The sequence below is a fragment of the Camelina sativa genome, chromosome 2 (genome assembly GCF_000633955.1).
Source record: "Camelina sativa cultivar DH55 chromosome 2, Cs, whole genome shotgun sequence".
NCBI classification, from domain to species: Eukaryota; Viridiplantae; Streptophyta; class Magnoliopsida; order Brassicales; family Brassicaceae; genus Camelina; species Camelina sativa.
In genome coordinates this window covers 19,213,920-19,218,085 of record NC_025686.1, presented here as the reverse complement: position 1 = coordinate 19,218,085, position 4,166 = coordinate 19,213,920, and the positions used below count along the sequence as shown (strand labels likewise).

Genomic DNA, 4,166 nt, shown 5'->3' with positions numbered 1-4,166 from the left:
ACAAAGCACCAGAATGCTAAGACGTCATCTTCCATCACTGCGATTAAAGGAGATAGTAAGTCGCTCATTCCTTGACAATAACCGATTTCTGGATCGTAGACAGCGTAGGCTTCAAGGATCCCGACCAGGCGGGCTGCATGGAATATCCGGCAGGGTTCCAAGTGGTCGTAGTCATTGAGACCAACCTGTATGGCTATACCCCGGGCTTTTGTCTCAGAAACAGCAGCTTGAGACGGTGAGTAGGGCACCCATTCGTCATTTGCTCTCACGGCATCTAGGCGGATAATTCTCTGCCACGTTGTGATGAAATCCTCGTCTGCAGCCTGTGATTTTGGCTTTGATGATGGAGACGAATTGTCTTTTTCTTGGTTAGCAGTATTGTTGTTTTCTGCTTCTTCGTTAGCTAGAAGAGGTGCAGTCTCGGTTTCTTCAGGGTTGGTCGAGTCTGAGTCATTAGTTGTGATGAAATCCTCGTCTGCAGCCTGTGATTTTGGCTTTGATGATGGAGAAGAATTGTCTTTTTCTTCGTTAACAGTATTGTGGCTTTCTGCTACTTCGTTAGCTAGAAGAGGTGAAGTCTCGGTTTCTTCAGGATTGGTCGAGTCTGAGTCATTAGTTGTGATGAAATCCTCTTCTGCAGCCTGTGATTTTGGCTTTGATGATGGAGACAAATTGTCTTTTTCATGGTTAACAGTATTCTGGCTTTCTGCTTCTTCGTTAGCTAGAAGAGGTGACGTCTCGGTTTCTTCAGGGTTGGTCGAGTCTGAGTCATTAGCAGCAGCATCTTCAATGGTGACATCACTCTTTTCACAGTTCTCATCCTGCATAATGGATTCGGAATTTAACTTCTCTGATTCCCCTACGGTGACGGATCTTGTGGAACTATCGACTTCCTCAATATCATGGGAATCAAGAACCTGACTGTCTCCAGTATTACTGTTCTGAGCTGTCTGCTTTGAGTCGCAGCCATTTTCATTGCGTTCATGAATCTCGCGACATTGTCTCCACAGGTTTTCATATTCCGTCCTGCATAATTACCAGATATATAAAAGATTAATTACAAACTGACTCGAAATCTAAGTGATAGGAGTCCCAAACTCGAAATCTAAGTGATAGGAGTTCCAAACTCGAAATCTAAGTGATCAAAATATTACCAGCGGCCAACTAAGAGAAAAGAGAAAAATGGGAAACGTAATATTGGCGGAAAGTTGAGAAGACATAAAACTCTTAATAAGTATAAGTGAACGTACTGTTTCAGCTGTCGAATAGAATCTCTTTCTTCCTTGGTGCTGTTTAGGTCATACCTGTGAGAGGTAAGAAGGAAAAGGTTACAATGTGTCGGGATGATAAAGAGCGATTACTAATAGCTTACACAACAGGGATCATTATCAAAGTAAATGGAATGTAGAACAACGGCTTGCGAGTTTGGCATAACTAGGACTAATCTTATAGATCAGTCTTGGAAGAAAAACATAAAGGCCCCATCTCCTAGTTAAAGTACGTATGCTTTACTGTTGCACTATTTATTCAACCTTAAACCTAAATAACATCAATACCCAACCCCAAAGAAAAATCTACACTTCAAACATTTAGAACATGCATGAGTATGAACATAAGGCCGAAGAGAAAAATCCTCACAGTGGCCGCAAAAGACAAAAGTATACATCAATCAAGGAACAGTGACAAAGATGCGATTCTTACACTCCAAGGAGAAACGGCCAAACTTCTGGTCTGATGCTTGGATGTACACCCTGAAACAAAAAGAAAAAGAATGAATATATCAAGGCATAATGGGAAAATTTGGTTAAAATAAGAGTGTCAAAAGGTTATCAATGCCGCAATACTCATTAGTGCATAATTCTTGTTTAGCAACATACCCCACTACGAACTTTCTTCAGAAATTTGACACCTCCATCACTGAGTCGCCCTTCCTCTGTGAAGAAAGCATTCCACTGTTCAGGTTGAAGAACATGCTTTCTTCTCCTCAGTGACCAAGGTGATCCAATGCTTCCTCTGAAGAAGTGAATGATCAGGAAATAAGCAACTTAAGTAGTAACAAAAAGCTTTCTTGAAACAAATAAGACAGAGACTATGAATATAGAATATGGCCAGGAGAACGTTCAACAATCAAAAGCTTGTGTGTCTGATAAAATTGCAAGAGATTAAAACACGAATAAAGCTTGGAAGTTTCAGACTTTCCCCTAAGGACCTTCTTAGAAAATCGATCGGCTTGTTCGTTACTGACCAAGAGAGCATGCCATACAAAAGACATCCCAACAAACAACCTCAAAGTAAACATTAGCCTCAAAAACATTATACGCATCAGAGTCTATGAATATAGAATATAGCCACGCCATTGTAGTGGTAATACGAATCAGCTAACATTGGACCAAGAGCTCAACCACAGATAACCTAACTAACAGGCATGGGGATCTAGTCTCAAATGTTCTAACAGTTGGAAGAAGCTTCCAGGAATGTAAATCAGCAAAACAATTGGTGAGGTTAACAAAGAAGCAAGAATCGATCAAATCTCTGGGTACCAAACGACTACTTAACTAAGCAACTAGCAGTTAACAATTTGATTAGAACATAATCAGATCTTTAGGGTATGCAAATATATATATACCTACGAGAGTAGACGACGGTGAGAGTCACGGCCAGACCGGCCATGACGGTGACTGCGACAGCTAAACCAACATTGGAAGGAGCAATAGCCGACGACCATAATCCGCCGGAGTAGCCGTTTCTCGCGCCGCCACCGCTGCTACCGTCGGAAAAGACGATCCAATTCCCGGCGAGGACCAGGGAGAAGAAGACCTTCGTCAATCGTAGTCGCGGAAACATCATCCCCAAACTAGGGATTGTGCTCACTTGTTTGCTCCAAGATTTCTTCTGATGATTTCTTAGAGAATCATAGCAATTTGCTAAGCTTGATGAATTGAAAAATTTTGATTTATTGAAAAAGTCGAAGGTCGTTTATAGAAACTAGGCCCACTTATTTAATAGGCCTTCATGTAGTTGGGCCTAAAACATATCAAACTCATGTAAGTTAAGTTAAGTTGATTAATGAATTAAATGACTAATTTTTTCGACACATTTAAAAAAAATGGATACTTAATATTAGGACATTTGCAATAATACCATTTTTCTATTATTTTTGCAAAAATATAATTTCTTATTATCTTTTTTCAATAATACTATAATATTATTTTCTATATATAAACTAACTAAATTCTAAACGCTAGACTTCAAATACTAAACTATACCCTTCAAACTATACTTTTAATGTAAAACTAGGAGATATCCCGTGCTTAAAGCACGGTCAACATTTAAAAAAAAAATTATAATAAAATAATAAAAATTATTGTTATATTTCTTAAAAAATATTTTGTTTAAGATAATATTTATTTTTAATTGATAAATCTATATATCATAATTTGAAATTTTAATAAAATCTTCGAAACCTAGTTAGTAAAAATCATTTTATCGTCTACTTGAATATAAAATCTTAGTTTTTAAAATTCTAATTGGTTTATATTTTTAAAAAAAATATTTAGTCATTTTCGTCCATAATTTTATTAGAGGAATTTTTTTTTTTTAATTAATAATTATCTATATTTTTAAAAAAACTTAGCTGTTAATTTTATTTTTTCAAATACAAATTTGTTTTGATTTGAATAAATTTTCTTTATTTTTTTAGATTTTTTATTTTTGATCTGTCAGCATTTTTTATTTTTAATTAATTATATTTACTTAATTTATTTATTAATCTTAATTGTTTTTTTTCTAATGGCAATTTAATGTAATTTTTTACATTTTAAGGTTAATTTTATATTTGTACTTCCCAATTAATATAGTAGGATAGAAAACCTAAACCTAAAAATAAATAAATTAATTTAATATATTATAATTATGTAAAAAGAGCAAAAATGAAAATAACAAAAAAGTATTTTAGAGAAGGGATATCTACAAAAACGTATTTCTAATACTTGTAAGTAATATTACTGTATTTGGCTTATTAAGACAAAAAGAAATTTTTTATATATTTTATTTTGTACAAGTATTGTTTAAACGAAAATTATTTGGTTTTCTTTGTTGAAATGTTTTTCAAATTTTTTTTTGGGTGAATTACTTAAATGTTACTCATTTTAGGTAATATTACCAGA

General features: G+C 34.9%; 1 protein-coding gene across 5 annotated transcripts in view; it reads right to left on the bottom strand.

Moving 5' to 3' along the window:
• Positions 1-2,927, bottom strand: part of LOC104729620 (small G protein signaling modulator 1-like) — a 4,555-nt gene extending 1,628 nt beyond the window's left edge. Inside the window, exons 1-5 of one of the 5 annotated variants that reach the window (XM_019236134.1) lie at positions 2,627-2,927; positions 1,878-2,013; positions 1,702-1,751; positions 1,251-1,304; positions 29-1,026 (exon numbers count right to left, since the gene is read on the bottom strand). In XM_019236134.1, the coding sequence (XP_019091679.1) occupies positions 29-1,026; positions 1,251-1,304; positions 1,702-1,751; positions 1,878-2,013; positions 2,627-2,847 (1,459 nt within the window). In that variant the 5' untranslated portion in view covers positions 2,848-2,927. The remainder of the gene's footprint in view (positions 1-28; positions 1,027-1,250; positions 1,305-1,701; positions 1,752-1,877; positions 2,014-2,626) is intronic. The other 4 variants (XM_019236129.1, XM_010448585.2, XM_010448587.2 and 1 more) reach the window with 4 other exon arrangements.